The sequence below is a fragment of the Megascapheus bottae genome, chromosome 5, assembly GCF_031878675.1.
Source record: "Megascapheus bottae isolate mThoBot1 chromosome 5, mThoBot2.hap1, whole genome shotgun sequence".
Classification (NCBI taxonomy): Eukaryota; Metazoa; Chordata; class Mammalia; order Rodentia; family Geomyidae; genus Megascapheus; species Megascapheus bottae.
The window spans coordinates 51,317,654-51,334,630 of NC_143513.1; the positions used below are offsets into that span (position 1 = coordinate 51,317,654).

General features: G+C 36.2%; 1 protein-coding gene across 1 annotated transcript in view; it reads left to right on the forward strand.

Moving 5' to 3' along the window:
* Positions 1-16,977, forward strand: part of Ppp1r9a (protein phosphatase 1 regulatory subunit 9A) — a 268,149-nt gene that overhangs the window by 187,818 nt on the left and 63,354 nt on the right. Inside the window, 4 exon segments of the mRNA XM_090333138.1 lie at positions 632-767; positions 5,045-5,107; positions 6,062-6,127; positions 15,505-15,660. Of these exon segments, the coding sequence (XP_090189264.1) occupies positions 632-767; positions 5,045-5,107; positions 6,062-6,127; positions 15,505-15,660 (421 nt within the window).

A 16,977-nucleotide genomic window follows, 5' to 3' on the forward strand; every position in this document is an offset into this window, starting at 1 on the left:
TCCCCTTTATATATTGAACTGTTGCTCACACTCTTTTTCTCCCATTGAAGTGATTAGTTTACCCTTATTATTTTAGTTTTTCTTTTTCAAAACATAACAAAAAGTCCTATCTCTATTTCCCATTCTTTTTAATTCCAAAATTTTCGTAACTTAGGGGTAAAAAATCCATTCTCCCCTGCTTAACTACTTAATGTTCTACCTTGAAGTGTTTTTGAAGCCATTTTTGTGTTAACTCAGATGGACATTGTTATGGAAATGATTGTTAAATTCTGGAAATTTATTCAGTACCATTTATCTTTTTTATCTTAAGTGCATTAAATTACATGTTGCCTACCATTAAAAAAAATCCAAATGTGTAAAATGCTGTGAAATGAAGTACGTTAGTGATGGCTTCTCCTGAAGTGTTCATTTTTTAATAGTCTTTCCTTTGTCCTGTTTTTGTCCTTTCTGATCTAGGTCTGTAATGCCATTGGTCAGCTCACCTTTCCTCACCCTCAGGAATACCCAATGAAATATGGCTTTTTTGAGTCTTGATAGCCTCTGCTGAAATCTTGAGCCTGACCACTTTTTTCAGCAATCCTCTTTGCTGGAACGTCATTACTGTTTTTGTCTTCATTAACTCTTTCTACAGATTTGTCATTGGACGAGAAAAACCAGGACAAGTGAGTGAGGTTGCCCAGTTGATCAGCCAGACCCTGGAACAAGAGAGGCGCCAGAGAGAACTGCTGGAGCAGCATTATGCCCAGTACGATGCTGATGATGATGAGGTAGGAGGAGGGGAAACTTGCCTTACATGGCTTCTCACTGAATTGTTCACCATTTTTTTTTTATTTTGGTTCTAGTATGGCTGTAACAATGTAGTAGGTTCTTTGCAATTTGATGAGGAAGATGTGTCTGTACCACTCCTGTCAGATATATTCGGATCAAGTCTTGGATCCCATTTACAGTATTCTGGATGAGGAAACAAACCTGTCTTACCATGCTACTATGAAGAAATTCATACAAACCAAAAAGGAAGAATGGTTATCTTTATTGCTGGAATTAGATGGTCGCTTTCTGTTTTATGTTTTGTTCAACCTATTCCAAACAAGAGCCTATGCTACTTTGTCAAAGCAATCAGTAAACATTTCTAAGTGGAAAAACATATTCATCCATAGATAAACATACACAGAAAAGTACTAATGATGAGTGAGTGTTTCCAGAGGCAGCCCCACCCCCCAGAGGAAGAGAAAGTTCCTTGGACCCTGCTCACTATGATTTGTGCTAACAAAACACAGAGCCAACCTTTTCCAATAGCACATGTTTCATGGGGCAGATACATATTGGAATAATTTTACATCCTGTTCTCTGTAGAAGATCAAGTAAATGAATAGAAGCTAACCCCCAAGTGAAAACGGTTCTCTGGAACTCTTGTGTGCTGTAATGTAACACAGATGCCGGTCTATTTCTAATGTCATGCCAAATGTACACTGATACAATGGGACAACATATTTATTATAAGCACATTCAAACATGCATACGTTTCATATTCACTAGATCCAACAACAATTTAGTTGTAGTATTTCACACTTAATAAACTAATAAATATTCAGATAAAACAAATAATGTTTATGTCAATTGATATAAGTACAATGAAAATTTGCATGTTTAACTCTGCTCATCTGAATATATTATTTTTCCATGAGAGGGGGGAAACAGCTTTTTTTGGTTGTTAACCAGTATATGGAGAAAATTAAGAAATCAACATTCAAATATTGTTGCATGTATAGTTGATCTGTGATGTTTTAATCCAAATGTGTATATTCTTCATTTATTATAGTTGAAAATTAGCAGTGAATCAATTGGTCTTAACATTCTGTTTCCTTCATTTGCAACGTTTATTTGAAATGTGATGAGTATTTTCTAATCTTACTGAGATATGAAATATAACAGTATTACTTTGAAACTAAAATATTTGATCTTGTAAACTTAGCATTCAGTCCTGTGTTATAGTGTTTGGTGTTGTATTGTGGGCATTGATTTACTAAGACTGCAAGCCTACTGTAGGATCAGGGGAGTAGAGTGACCTCAAGTGGATGGAAGGGAGGAGCATTCGAAGGTTAGCAACTGATTGGCCTTGAGTCTCTACAGAATTGGATGGAACCTCCGGTTTTTTCCTAGCTTCTCATACTACCTACATTCCCAACATTTGGGATGCTGAGGCAGGAGGATTGCAAGTTCAAGGCCTTCCCGACTCTCTGCTTCTAAAAAAAGAAAAAAATAGGACACTAGGTTTAAATGAGAAAAAGTAACTATATTTTTTACACTTCTCTAAGGAAAATTTTAGATCATTATCATATGATTCCTTTTGAGGATGGGTCATTGATCTCATTTATCTCTTGAAGTTTTCAATTCAAGCAGCTAAAGTTTGAGTGTGTGTGTGTGTGTGTGTGTGTGTGTGTGTGTTTGTGTGTGTGTGTGTTGCTCTTTATGGATGAATGCTAGAAATTAAAGATGTGGATGTATATGATGGATTTTTATAAAATTTAATTAGGTAAGTTACCATAAAAATAATTTTGCTCAGACTGGGAGTTTGGCCTAGTGGTGGAGTGCTTGCCTTGCATGCTTGAAGACTCGAGTTCGATTGCTCGGTACTACATACATAGAAAAAGCCGGAAGTGGTGCTGAGGCTCAAGTGATAGAACTTTAGCCTTGAGAAAGCCCCAGGATTGTGCTCAGGCCCTGAGTTCAAGCCCCAGACTGGCAAAAAAAATTATTTTGTTCAACTTTATACTTAGGAATGTACAATATACTAAGTAGAAGAGTCCTGGGCTTTTAGTTTTTTTTTTATCAGCCTAGTTTTGGAAAACAAATTGAGTTGATTGTCATCTGAGAAGGTGTTTTTACCAGTAAAGGAGTAAATAGTTTTATCGGATACCTGGCAAGGGGCCTTTCCTACATGATCTCATTATTTTATTTTATTCATTTTTTACCATATTGGTGGTACTGGGGTTTGAACTCAGGGCTTCATGCTGGTTTATTAGGTACACTACTACTTGAACCATGCCTCAGACCCATTTTGCTCTGGATATTTTTTAGCTAGGGTCATACTTTTTTTTCATGGGCTGGTATGGACTATAAACCTCCTATTTAGACTTACCACTATAGCTAAACCACAGTGTCCAGTTTTTGTTTTTTGTTTTTATCCTAAGATGAGGTTCTTGCAAATTTTTTCTTTTCTTTTGCCCAGGCTGGCTTGGAACCACTATCATTATCTTGATCTTCCTCTAGAGTAGCTTGGATTACAGACATGAACCATTGGCGCCCAGCCTCATTTAATCTTTACAAGACTCACCAGAGATATTTGTCCCTAGAAAGGCAGTGACTGTTCCCCCCCCCCCCAGCGATGAAAAAGTAGTTCACAAAGTTAGGATTAAAATAATTTTTCTGGCTCCATATCCTGGGCCTTGCAAAGAACTGGGCTGGTTTTCAGGGGAATTCTGGGTGGGCTTGTCTGTACTCAGGCAATCACAGAAAAAGGTAACAAAAGATGTTAGCAGGGTTCCTGTTTTGAATGATGGTCGTGTACTACTTAGGTTCTCTAAGTCTTTGTTTTGTATTTCTAATAATAGGGAAATTGGATACTTGGAGAATTTGTCAAGGCAGTGATTAGTATCATCTTCATTAGAGTCTAAGAGTAATTGAATGCTGAAATGTTTGGCGAAACTTGAGTTTTGCTTTCAGCTGAGTTTTCACTTTGTTGCCAAATTGTAAAAAATAGAAGTCAAATGCCTACTCCTGTGTTATACTAAGTAACCCTCCCTTTATTGCAAAGGTTCGAGGCTGCACCTTTGTTGGCTATTCTCCCATCTTTCTCTGTGGCTGTTGTGTTCTCATTTTTGTATGTATCACACAATGCCTTCTTAAAACAGGTGCAGGTAAAAACAGCCATTAATTTTCTGTCAATAGAAGAGATGAAAACTGAACTAATAATGAAAATTTACTCCAGTGTTATAACCTGCAGTGTTATCACTTGTTTCAAAATTTTGAGCTAATGCTATCAAATACTACAAAATTGATTTGAGTGTTATCTCTGTATTTTCTATTGATTCTATTTTTCTGCTAATGAAAAAGAAAATATACCAAGAAGAAAAGTAAATGAGAAGAACCAGAATTGGATCTCCAATGGTTAAATGATCCTTGAAAACTGGATTTAATTCCATATGCAATGAAGCAATGTGTTGATTTACATATCTTTGTTAGAACAGGCTGGCAAAATGTATAATCAGTCACCTGGCTTTTTACTTTTCTAACAGTTTGTAGAATCATCTTGGGATTTCAAATTCCAAATCTTTTATATGCTGATATCTCCTGAGACATTCCCTAAACATAGCCAGGAAACCCTCTAATTAAATACAGAGGAACCAAGTTCATCCAAGTAATTTTCAGAGCCAGCCCTTAGATCAGCATTGTCTGCAGATGAACTGGGAGCTTCTGGCTTTGATCAAACCATCCAAGGTTGACTCTAACTTGGAACTTGACACATTAACACAGTGAGCTACGTGTGTGAACTGGTTATACAGAAAACACCATAGTGTGAGAAATGTGTTCCAAAACTGTCAAAGTACGATGATATTCTGAAAAGCAGTGACTAGGAGAAATAAAGTTGAGGAGTAGCAACTTAGCATGTTTCACTTCTGCTGCAACATTTCAAATAGTAAGTCATGGTCTAATAGAATTTGAAATGTATAGATAATCCTCAAACATTTAAATTTATGCCTTTTCTATTTTTTCTCCAAATATTTAAACTAGAAGAGTTTAAAAAAAGCAAACAGCCATTTCCATTTTAATGTGCATTCCTATTTCTGTTCACTCTCTATTAAACATGCTAATTTAGAAAAAAAATAAAGATGACTATGCCTAAAGGCTGAAGAAGATGAGACTCTGAACCACTGGAAGTATTTTAATGTACATCTCATCATATCTGTGATGAGTGATTGCATTTCTGGATTTCATGGCATTACTATTCATCTGTTTTTCTTTTCTTTTTTTAATATCTTGAAAGGTAACCATGGAGGAGTTCAGTAAACCCCTCAGACAGTCAGCACTAGGCCAGCAAATTCCAGGGGTATGGTAACATTTTCAACTAGACTTTCATTTTAATACATTTAATCTCCTGTCCTGTCATAATCTGTATCTAGTAATGTTTAACCTTCTAGTAGTGAGACATGCAATTGTGGTATATACATATCTTTTCATAACATGCTCATATTTTATGGATATTGATTTTTATCGAAGCACATTATGCAGTTTAAAGTAGTGTGAACCCATATGGAAATACAATACAAACTAGTGTCATACATCCTTTTTTTAATTAGAAAATACATATGGTCCTTGAAATGAAAATGTGTAATTTTATATGGATGTTTAAAATTATACGATTATTTGGGTTTCTTAAAGATCCTATTAAGACAGTATTTATGACACTGTAAAGTCTTTTATTGTAGATGACATTTCAAATTCTCTTAGGCAGCTGTTCATGACATGCTTGTAATCATCACTCCAGAAACTGAAGCCCCGTCTCTGAAAACAATTTAATCTTTTATAATTTGTTTTCCTTACTGGAAATTATCATCATTATAACAATACCACAATAGTATTAATTCTTAGAATCTTTTAAAATATTGGATACAAGTTAAAATAACTGCCTACATGAAGTTATTTTATTGCTGATATTAACATGTAACAATCAAAGGCAGAAAGCAACAGTTAAAATAAGTATGGTAAAGCTTGCCTGAATGTAGATTTTATGTAAAGTGCTGTTCAATGGAGAACATTACATTTGACTTGCTGTTTACTCTTTGGAAGCAGCTTGTGTTACAGACAACCTTGAACAGACTATGTGCCATAACTGTGAAACCCTGAGTGAGGCTCCTTTGACATAAGTAGCTGACATCTTCCTGGCATTTGACAGTGTATTGCAGCAGGCACTAGGGCTTCCATACTTGTCTTGTTCTTGCCTGTAGGCTGCTCTCCTGAGGGAGAAAGAACCTTCTGTAACTATTTTTGTCAACCATTTTAGAACACTGTGGCTGAATTGCAAGGAGTATCTGGCAACTGCAATAACAATAACAACTATTCCCTTAAGGTTTGTGTTTTGGGTAGAAAATAATGTACCTTCTTGCTTCACATGTGAAATTAAATATTCTGTGTGTCTTATTAACTTCTTGTGCTCTAAAAAGTTTTCCTAGAGCTTTGGGTTGGGTGTGCTGAATAATAATCTGAAAGTAATGACTTGAAGAAACACATGTTAATTCTAGAACATCACAAGTCTTTTTGTAGAGGTTCTGCAGTTTGCTCTCATTTCCTAATATTTAACCATGAATGCTTTTAATCACTAACACTTTAAATATTTTATGATTTTTTTAAAAAGCTAATATTCAATACTGAGGCTTATGATGGTTACAGAATATATGTGGTGATTTATATCCTCTTTGAACCTACTGGGTGTTTTTTCCTTTTATTTTAGGAAAAGAAGCTTTTTGATGCTAAGCTCTCTAATTTCAAAACATGAAATGCTTACACTTTTAAAGTATTGTACTACTTCCTTGCACTATTTATAGAGTAGCTTATATGCTAAATGTCTAAAAAAGCATAACATCTTAAATAATACAAAAATTTTAGTAAAAGAGGTAATGAAGTTTATAAAGGTCAAATATGTTTAAGAGATAAGTGGGCTGATTCTGGTAAGGAGAACCCGAGGAGTCAGAGAAAGATAAAATCTTTTAACAGCCACAGACTCCAAAGTTGGTAACTCTTGAATTATATCTTGTGATTTGTGATCCTCTAGCTTGAAAGAATATGTAGTAGTGATCAATGCCTTGAAACATAGGGCTCTTAGAAAATATTCAACTCAAGATTATATCAATGCTTGATCTGAGATAAGCAAAGTACACATATTACATGCTACATACACATATACACACACACCTACACACCCTATCCTAAGGAAGTAGACATTCTCCTCTGCTTAAAGGATCCTCTCTAGGTACAAGAAGAAGGTTCCCTGGAGAGTTATTCTACATAACAATGATTAGAGACAGGAAAGTGATAGGGTCAAAGGTAATAGAAACCTTCAATAGAAGTAATAGCAGGGTATCATCATCATAACAATGATATGGAACTAAATCAGCCATTTAGATGAAGAAAAGATGCCAGACATGAAGCAGTATTTCACTATTTCATTCTAATGACATTGTAGAATTAGTAAAACTATCCTCTATTGCCAGACTTGGTGAAAATGACCACCAACTTCCACTAGGTAACTAATTATAAGGACATAAATGTTCTTTATCTTTCATGTGGTTGTAGCTACTAACCCAAGTGTTCACTTACATACACTTAAAAGCAGTTCGTTTTACATCCAAAATGGGATGCCTTAATTGGAGAACTTCAAACATAAAACTAAAATGAAATCTCTATAGGGAAATATGTTCACAACCCAAGCACTGCATAGAAAACTACCAATGTCATATCTTAGTGGTTTGTGGAAAGGAAGGAAACACTATCTCTGAGAAATCATTATCACTACAGCCTGAATGGATGCTACATTTCAGACCTTCCTTGTGGGTATTCACCTCTAGTAAAAGCCTAAAGATTAAAGTTTCAAGAAATATGAGTTACAGTTTCAGAGTACAAAACTCACATGCAAATAAAATGCCATGATTAATAAAACAGTAGAAGAAAGTGAAGAAGGATGAGAATAGGTAGAAGGAGAGAAAGAGCAAGAAAGGGAACTGAAATGTTGGGAAAGTAGAATGGTGGAATGGTTAGCTAAAAACTATTTGATTAGCGATTATCCCAAACGTGAATAAAATCTCCACTAATGTGCAATGTGACATAAAAACAAGAAATGTAGATGAGACCTTTAGAGTATATACTTAGCTATCACTGTGGTACTAAAATAATAATGATGAGAAAAAAGTGTGCAGACCTATTCCACTCATATAAAGGATGCAAAAAATCGTGAGAAGAATATTACTAAACCACAACATTTTATTCCAAGTAGTCTGGTTTTTCAAGTAGGAAAACGAAGCTATGAAATTCAGAAGAGAGTGTAGAAGAATGATGATGAACCCAGTGTAAGAAACTAATTTCTTATAACAAAACTATAAAAGAAAAGAATGAGAAAATTGATGTTCAAATTAAGAACTGCCATAAAAGAAGAAAAATTCCTTTAAGAAAATGAAAAACATGGAACACAAGCTAGATGAAAATGTTTAGAGAATAAGTAACTGAAGGAGAATTACATAAAACCAATTTCCATAAGCCAATAAGAGAAGACTACTTGAGCCACTGGCTTGAATAAGCAGTTCACAGAAGAACTCTAGTGACAGGTGACGCCCAGCTGTACTAACAGTCATCCAGGATGTGGAAATTTTAAACAAAAATGAAATGCCATTTCAAACCTACTAAATTGATTTTAATCAAATATTTTAAGTTCCATAAGGCTGTGGAGAAAGGGGAACTCTTATTCTTGGCACATAGGAAAAGAAATTGGCCCAGCCACTTTGGAAAACAGTTTGACACTATCCAATCAACTGGATTCAATAAGTCTGTTTCTTGCCAAACATTTTAGTAAAGTCTTACACACAGAACTCATAACACTCATGCATAATACACTTTTATGGTAAGAAAACAAAAGGAGCATATCTGACATCTTTACCAACAAGAGTGTGCCACATGTATTGAATTTGTTGTGTATTTTTCACACGGTGCAAGGGTACATGGAAGTGGTTTCAGATGCTACAACTCTGAATGCCTTGGGAAAAGTTAAAAGCACCGAAGAATGTGCACAATGGGATTCATTTATCAACATAAGAACACATTGTTTAGCAATACGAAAAAAAGAGGTAAACCTGAAACAAGTTAAACAAAATTGAAACATATTAAAAGCCCTAAATTGAGAGAATTCAGCAAAATTTCTTTAGAAGGGTTAGCAGCTAAGATGGAGAGTCCAGGAGGCATGGGTCTATACCATTTCTCTTCTTGAATTAAGCCCCTGATTCATAGTGGTTATTCTTTAACATTTATTTAAGTAATGCTTGTGTCAACTCAGTGCTTTAAATGATTTTAAATTCTATGTGTATATCACACAGTTAGTAGTCACGGGAATAAAAAGTGAATATAACATGAGAACCTCTGAGAACCACAAAATAGGTTAAAACTGTGTCTTAAATTTATCTCCATGTGAGAACCTCATGTTATTTCTTCAAAAATCAAGGATTTTTTTCCCCTCCACTTAGCCCTAAACCTCCTGACTCATAAGGGATCTGGGGTTCATTGGAGACCTGGGGCTATGGGAGTTTGTGGGAAGATAGCACTGAAATTATCTAGTTTAAAAATGCCAGCAGCAATGATGTAAGGATTGAGGTCTATCTTTCGCAAACTCTTTGCAAGAAGGAATTGCTACTACAAAGCACCAGATAATCAAGTGAGGTAAAGGTTATAATTCCACCTGGAAGGAGATTGTAAAATTGAGATTTCCCTCATCAACTACCTGTAGATTATGCATAAAATGCCATCGATAACATTTAAGTTGGTTTCTTTTCTTGCTTCTGTTTTAACCTCTATAATTTCTGGTTCTGGTTATAATGGACCATTACTATACTCTGTGAATTCATTTCAATATAAAGACATTGTATTTTCTAAAATAAAATTTGTTGAATTATTATATAACTGTTACAATAATTATAATAACCTGTGCCTCCCTGGTAGCTGTAGTTATCCTGTGATGAAGAGTAACAATTCAGGGACATAAAGATTTCTTAGTCTCTTCTCACAGTTGTACTGGCATCTGAATAAGTGCCCCATTGTTTCCTTGGCGTGTAAAATGAACAAAAGAAGATTGCAGTGTGACATCTGAACTGTCCAGTTTGGTAGTTCACAGGCTCTTTAGTGGGAAAACTGGGATTCCCACTTCCTTCCTTGTTTAGAAAATATTTATCAGAAACTTAAAAGATAATAGCAGTTACCTCTTTTTTGAAAGTAAATAATGTTTACAAAAAAGACATGGAAAATTAGTTTTATACCCACAAAAAATTTGCTCTTTGGCTGGGGAAACAAAATACAAACATGGTAAAGACTTTAAATTATTTTCAAGCTGCTCTTATTGTCACTCACATTGACCAGTGTGGCTATGGACCAGTCATACACATAGCAAAATCTGCCAGAGCCACAGACAATACAGACTTGAGGGTGGGTTCTGTTGGAAGACCATTGCTCTATGCATCCCTTCTACAAGTGTCTGATGAGGAGAGGCATAAGTGGCTTTTGTTTCCAATGATTTTTTTCCAGTGATATAACCTTGGAGTATTCTCCACCACCAAAATACACAGCAACATAATACAATAAATATTTATGCATCACTATGTCTGTGAGTCAGTTTAGCTGGACGCCTCTGACTCACGTTCTCTCTCAAGGCTGTAAGGAAAGGTGTCAGCCAGAGTTGTGCTCATCTAAGTGCTCAAGTGGGAGCAGGTCTGCTTCCAAGCTCACTTGCAGCTGTCCACAGGACTCAGGAGAGCCTCCCTCTCATGTGACTGTTGCAGAGCCAGACTGTGTTGGCTCTTGTCCAGAAGCCTAGTTCCTTGTAACATGAGGCCTTTTTAGACTCACAGCATGCTTCTGACCCAATAGTTAGGACACAGAGAAGGCAAAATGACAAAAGAGATGTAGCAATAGTCCTTGTGGTAAGCTAATCTCAGCAGTGAAATCCTAGGGTTGTTAGTAACATTAGTACTTCTTTTATTCTTATTATATTCTGGTTGTTAAAAGTTAGTTGATAGACCCATGCTCCACTAAAGAGAAAGAGATTATACATTGCATAAATATCCAGGGAAGCAGGGATTGCTGGGATTCATGTTAGCATCTATTCACAATTGAAGGAAATAGCGCCCTTGCTCTTGAGGTATACTTTCTGGAAGATTAGAAACTAGCTTATGAACTGTCTCACAAGAAAACATGAGTTGCAGTAGACAGGAAGATTTAACTGACAAATATATATTTTAAATAGTTAACTCTAAAAGAATGGTAACTATTGCCATTTCATACAAAAGACCACAAACAAGAGATCTTTCTGTTTCTATGAAGTTAGTCTCTGTAGCCCCAAAGCCATATTCTTGATTATTGTACTACTTTATTGGAGTACACTTTGCCTTGGAGAAACACAGGGTGGTGCATATACTTGCAGTCACAAAATCACAGTCATTTAGCATATTCTAGGCATTGTGATTAAATCTGTGAATTTATGACATTTATGACAACCCTATGATAAAAGTACTTTATAACCTAGCAAACAATATTCAAGGGACTGAAATGGCAAAGCATTACAAAACTAGAGCACACAGAAGTCACTGGTCAAAAACCGGTGGATACCTTTGCTGGCAAAAGGATTCTTTTGCTGCTACAAGCCATATGAATGATTGGTGAAGATTGGGAAGTTTTAAATATCAGTGTCTTCATCTGATACCATTTTCCTCCCGAGAAAATGGAGCTTTCTTCTATTCTCTCTCAGAACTGATTCTGAAAAAATATATATGTATAATCAGACTCAAACAAATTCCCACAAAACTGCATAATTAAGGCTATTTTTATGATAAGCACTGTTTAGTGTCCATGACTTTACCAGAGCAAACATTGCTACAGCAAAAAAAAAAAAAAAAAAAAAAAAAAAAAAAAAAAGAAAAAAGAAAATGACCACCAATGAAGGGTTGAACCTAACAACAAGAAAAAGCCCCTAAAGGGTCATTCAGACCCCAGCTGCAGCTGGGCTTCACTATATTTCATACTCAAAAGCTGAGATAAACAGGAAAGTCAGGCTTTACTGTGCTATGTGGATGTGGCTACAATTGTCTTACTTTATTCCGCCATATTTTTGGCGGTTTCTATGCCAAACACGGGCCTACCCACCCTGGATAATAGCAATCCATAGCACCTGGCACATTCAAGGAGCTTTCAGATAAAAGATGTTCATGAGAAAAGAATGACACACAAAGAAGTATCAACATGGTGTGGGCGCTATGAGACCCACACAGAGGGAACAGAAGGGAGTCGGCTAGTAAAGTCTTAAAGGGAACAGCTTTCTGAGGTATTCTGATGTGGTAGATATTCCTCCTGGATCACTGCAGGAGGAGGGGGCCAGTGTGTGAGGAATCCGGAGATCTGGAAGCTTTCTTCAGTTTGTTAAAAGCAAATGCTACTATGAATATATAACAAGAGCGACAGGTTTAACAACATGAAAGATTTTATTTTAGGAGGAGCAATTTGCTTATAAAAGATTTGTACATGGAAAAACCAATTCTTAGCATATAATCTGGTGACCACCAGCAGCAGCTGTTTGGGGCATCTTCTATATAACAGGCCTTGTGTTACATTCCAGATACTAATTTTAATCTCATGCGTTGCTTTTTTTTTGTTGTTAGTGGTGGGCCTGGTTGTTGTCCTTGAGCTCTTCAGCTCGAGACTACCGACCTCCCCCTTGAGCCACAGTGCCACTTCTGGTGTTCTGGTGACTAATTGGAGATAAGAGTCTCATAGACTTTAGCAGCCAGTCTGGCTTTGAACCTTGATCTTAGGATCTCAGCCTCCTGTGTAACTAGGATTACAGGCACGAGCCACTGCACCTAGCTAGGGACTCTTTTTATAGATTTTTTTCACTTTATAGATAAGAAAGCAAAGCTTAAATCTTGTGATTAATTTTCCTAAAGACTCAGAGCCAGAATTTGAGCCCAGATCTAAGTGACCAAAAATTACTTAGATGACTACTTCCACAATATCACAGACAACTCTGTTCCTTTTCAAAAGCCAGTACTCATATCTACAGCTCTCAGGAGTAGTCCGGATTCTAGTATGTGTACACATTCATACTATTAGGTTTTCACTATTCAAAAGTTCTCTTTATATGGAGTTCAGTTTCTTTTGCCATCAGCTACTGGTGGCAGACTAGGAGGATTGCATTTTGGGGAAAAAGGTTTACAAGTCCTCATCTTCCCAGAAAAAGTTGGCTTGATGGTTTTTCTGAATAATCCCTGCTGTGACAGAAGGTGAGGGCCTGTCTCAAAAATAACCAGAACATAAAAGGATTAGGGGCAAGTCTCAGGTATGTAGCAAAATCCCAACCCTGAGTGGAAAGGTTAGTATTTCCATATCTATAATTCACACTCACATTGAATAAGTATTTTCAAACTGGCAAAATGAGATTTTTCATTTTATTTCATGTTAAAATGTGCCATATTGTTATGGCTTAGTCAGACTTTAAATTTAGCTTGAGATTTTTTGAGTCATTTATGCTAGTCATCAAATTGATTATATAGAACTGAATTTTATGTAATGCCATTAACCTTCACAAGAAAGGTTTGCTTTACTGGTAGTTCTGATTACAGGGTTAAAGACAAGCTTGTAGATTTATACCCTCACACAAGAACTTGTATCATATCTTGAGATTTTTTTACTTACTATGCATACTGAGTTCCTCTTAGCTTCTTAACTCTCTCAGTTCTCTTTCTCTCCTTCCATCTCTCTTAATATCTATGTGTATGTTTACATATGAAATGGACTGCCGAGAAAGCTACATCTATTCTGAAATTAGAGTACTTTTAAGATTTGTGGGATATCTTTGCACTAACAAATATAAACTACGTGAAAACAACTATCTCTACGTATAGAGTACCTGGAGAAAAATCAAAGTACAGTCTCACAGACACATACAGACATGTGCCAAAGATACTTGGGGTGGCATTTCCAGGTAGTGGGGATCTATATAAGTTGAAGATGAATGACCCACCAAACTCTTTTCTTTTTAGTTAAGCATTTTGATTTTATTTGTGTGCAAAAAGGGGATTTTAACTAACAAGTAGTCAGTTTAGAAAAAAAAAGTACCATCAAAGTCCAGGTCTTCATTTTTAAGTGATTCTTTGAGAAGCAGCATCTAAAGATGCTGAAGTTATTTGTTTACTGTGGTCAATGATTCTCAGCTTCTTAATAGAATGTGTCTCCTTCCAGACTCCACAAATTAAATGTAAATCCTAGGAAAGAAGTCAGAATACAGCCAGAGACATTCGCATCAAGGTTAATGACCAACTATCTTTCATGTGCAAGAAAAATATAGAGTATAGAGCAGGGGGAAAAAAAGAAAAAGAAAAAGCAACAGTCTAGATGCTGGGACTTCTTAATCAAAGGAATAGACCATTCAGTACACTGCTGATGGAAGTTTTCTGCAGGCAGTATAAATTTCTATCTGTATTTTATGTGTAAAAGTACTGTCTGATGGAATACAGATGGATTAGAGGTTCTTTGTCTTTTTCATGGTGTGAATCAGTGATTTGTCTTTAAATTATATAAAGCGAACATGTCAGACAATTATTTTGAATTATAGTCTCATAGCCTGATGCTGCCAAAAGAACCAACACTGTCCAATAATGTTAGGGAAGTTAATGGCAAGAGGCACATTTATTCCACAGGTCATGAACTCTACCTCCAGGAGCCTGCAGGGCTTACAAAGCAACAAGGCAAACTGCAGAGCCATGTGGTATTAAGGAGGATTTGTTGTATTAGAAAGTGTATGGCCTATTTAAAAGGGGCAGTCATGACCAACTTTGGCTAATTCTTACAGCACACACTATACTTCTGTTGGCAGATCTTGTTTTGTTTTGTTTCAAAATAAGCTAGGACTGTAGAACTTGAAATAAATTATTTTTTTCTCATACATTTTCATTGTAATTAATAGAAGGGTTACATGATATTTGCCAGATAGAAGGTGCATTAGTTCACATACATTGATACCCTTTCACATGTCTTGGTCCCAATTTCCCTCCCCCCCCCTCACCCCTCGTCTTGTTTTCCCCCTTCCCTATCCAATTTCAAATAACCAAATAAATTATTTTTCTCACATTGACAAAATACTCATTTATTAAAGTCCAGTAGAGACATCCTATGATCATATGCAGTTAGGGTTAGAAGCTTCCAAGTCTTCCCATAATTTACTAGTTCACCATCACCGTAGTTAACAAACAAGAAGAATGCACTGAACGTGAAAACTTAGTAGGACCAAAGTACTAAACTTTTGCAAGGCTTGGTTAAAGTCCTTTCCATCTATCAGTCCTATTATCTCTCTTTCCTCTCCCCTTGCTTCCTTACTGGTTGGGTGACTTATTGACACCATAAGGGAGAATTTAAAGAAATGACATATTTCCCTTAGCAACAAAATGTTGTTTAGTGAAAACCACAAGACACTGAGATCAAAAAATCAACTCTCAATGCTTCTGATTCTTAGAAATGCACATTTGTATGGCGCAGACTCATTACTTTGGCTCTATCAACTAACATTTGTTCATAACACTGGCTGCATGAGGCATGCTGGGTTAAAAAGCTGACTTTTACCATTTGGCAACTTGCTTTATTCCTATCTTATAAAATTTTCCAAATAACCCACCTCCAACTAGATTTCTGAAGTCCCCTTCCTTTCAGACAGGAGAATATGCAACAGATGAAGAAGAAGATGAGGTAGGGCCGGTTCTTCCTGGTGGTGACATGGCCATTGAAGTGTTTGAGCTGCCTGAGAATGAGGACATGTTTTCCCCATCCGACCTGGACACCAGCAAGCTTAGTCACAAGTTCAAAGAGGTAAGCCACTGAGCCACCAAGTACATAGCTACACCTTTCCATTTCATTTTAAATATGTGGGTTCTTTTGTGCATACTATGCATAGAATGTCTAATGAAAGCTCAGATTATGAAAGTAAAATGTTTATTTCAAAGTGGAATTAAAGTCAATTTAATTGCATTACTAACTTAAATGCTTGTCATTAATCACAGTAGCAGTCTATGACATAGCCAGGCCATAATACTACTTATGTACAATTTCATGGTCTGTTCAAGTTACATTATTTTCAGTTTACACAAGTTTTGGAACTTAATGATGAGTTTTTTTCTCTAAGGCAATGATTTTTCTAGAAAGCTATTTTTTCCTAATAAAAATCAGATGGTAAACCCTGAGGGTTCAGTTGAACAAATTAATAAACAGATTTTTGAACAGTTAATAAAACTAACGGGATAGTGAAAATCACAGGGACTTTGCAGCAGTCCATCTTTTACCTTAATAGGCAAAGAGAGAGAAGGAGATTCCCTTTTTGAAGGAGGGCTGTTCAACACCCACAGCTTTGTACATTGCAGCCACTGCAAAACACTAAATCCACTGGCAAGGATATTGCGGACCCCACAACTCCAGCACTATTCTACTCCTACTGAGTTCTCCTAGTCAAACTCAGGCAGAGATGCTACGTGATACCATCTCAAAGTTTGAGATCAGCCTACTGAGGCAAGGGGCTGTCAGAGAAATAGATCCTGCATGTATAAATGTCACTAAACCTGTAAAGTCATCTTCCACATTAACTGTTGGCAACCTACTATGTAAAACAGCACCCATGATTTGTCAGTCTGCAAGGGAGACCATTCTTCAGGATGTAGCTGGTAGGGAGGAAAAGGTTTTTCTCTGCAGCTGATTGATCCAAGAATATTGGTTATGTAGAAGAGTATGTTCTTTCAGAAAAATTCCCTCAAATGTCTTAATTCAACTTCAATAAATACTGGAGATGGTGGGATTAAAGGTGGTGTGCTAATAAGGGCCTATGACATAGTTACTGCATTTTGCCAGGATATTATGACTCTTGTCTCTAGTAGACAATAGAGCTAGAAGGAGGGTGCTCCTTCTTTTATAGAATGAGAGTAAAAGGTAGCAGTAATACATTGATCCTTCATGTTCTACCAGGTTCCATCAGTAGTCTTTTAGATAGGCATCATTTGTTGATAACTGTGTGATCTAGGCTAGACCAGATGTCAACAAGATGTCACTGGAAAAAATCTAGTTTACTGCCTTTTTAAAAAAGTATGAATGAAATGTATCCAGACACAGTCAGGCCATCATTATATTTGTTTGTGACTT